The following is a 935-nucleotide window of genomic DNA, read 5'->3' as shown; positions in this document are numbered from 1 at the left end:
GCCCCGCGCTCGCCCACGTCTGCCTCCAGCCCGGCCGCAAGCACTACATCGGCCCGTACGAGGCCATCGGCAAGATCCCCGTCCCAGACCCGCCCTACACCGAGGATATGCCCCGCCTCGATTACCCCAACTTCTACTACGACCAGGAGGACGTCCTCTTTGAGGAGGTCTCCCGCCGCGACGGCGCCGTCAGCTGGTCTGTGCACCGTCCCTCCGTGGTCTTTGGGTTCTCTCCCCGGAGCGCCATGAATGTCGTGGCCAGCCTATCCGTCTATGCCGCCATCTGCCGCAAGGAGGGCGCCATGCTGAGGTGGCCTGGGAGCAGGGTTGCATGGGAGGGCTTCAGCGACGCCTCCGACGCGGATCTTGTCGCCGAGCAGGAGATCTGGGCAGCCGTCGATCCGTTGGCAAGGAACGAGGCTTTCAATTGCAGCAATGGAGATTTATACAAGTGGAAGCAGCTCTGGCCGATGGTGGCTGACCGATTCGGGGTGGAGTGGGCGGGATACGAGGGAGAGGACAGCCGGTTCATGCTCGCCGACGCCATGGCCGGGAAGGAGGCGGTGTGGGCAGAGATCCTCCAGGAGAACGAGCTTGTCACGACGGAGCTCCAAGAGATTGCCAATTGGTGGTTCCTCGATGCCGTGTTCAATGTCAAGTGTGAGCATTTGGATAGCATGAACAAGAGCAAGGAGCATGGATTCCTTGGATTCCGTAACACGGCCAAGTCCTTCAACGCATGGATTGATAAGATGAAGGTTTTGAAGATTGTTCCATGATGCTGCCACATCCCATTTCCTTTCTTTGAAGTTAGTTTCGTTACATCATTTCTGTGTTTGGGTTTGGGAAGGTGGCATGATGTAAAATGTTATAGTGCAGAATAAAGTATGACGACAAAATAAATCTCCGCGTAAATGAATTATCCATGCTCATCA

The 935-nt window shown here is 56.4% G+C and overlaps 1 protein-coding gene across 1 annotated transcript; it reads left to right on the top strand.

Annotated features, from left to right (window-relative positions):
• Positions 1–935, top strand: LOC125530461 ((S)-8-oxocitronellyl enol synthase ISY1-like; the record flags this gene model as incomplete). The annotated part of the gene is given in 1 exon segment (XM_048694853.1): positions 1–935. A coding segment is annotated over 1 exon segment (779 nt), but the record flags the coding sequence as incomplete, so codon positions are not given.

Source organism: Triticum urartu, unplaced genomic scaffold (genome assembly GCF_003073215.2).
Source record: "Triticum urartu cultivar G1812 unplaced genomic scaffold, Tu2.1 TuUngrouped_contig_6334, whole genome shotgun sequence".
In the NCBI taxonomy this organism is placed as follows: Eukaryota; Viridiplantae; Streptophyta; class Magnoliopsida; order Poales; family Poaceae; genus Triticum; species Triticum urartu.
The sequence above is the reverse complement of the archived record's forward strand: the minus strand, read 5'-3'. Positions and strand labels throughout refer to the sequence as shown.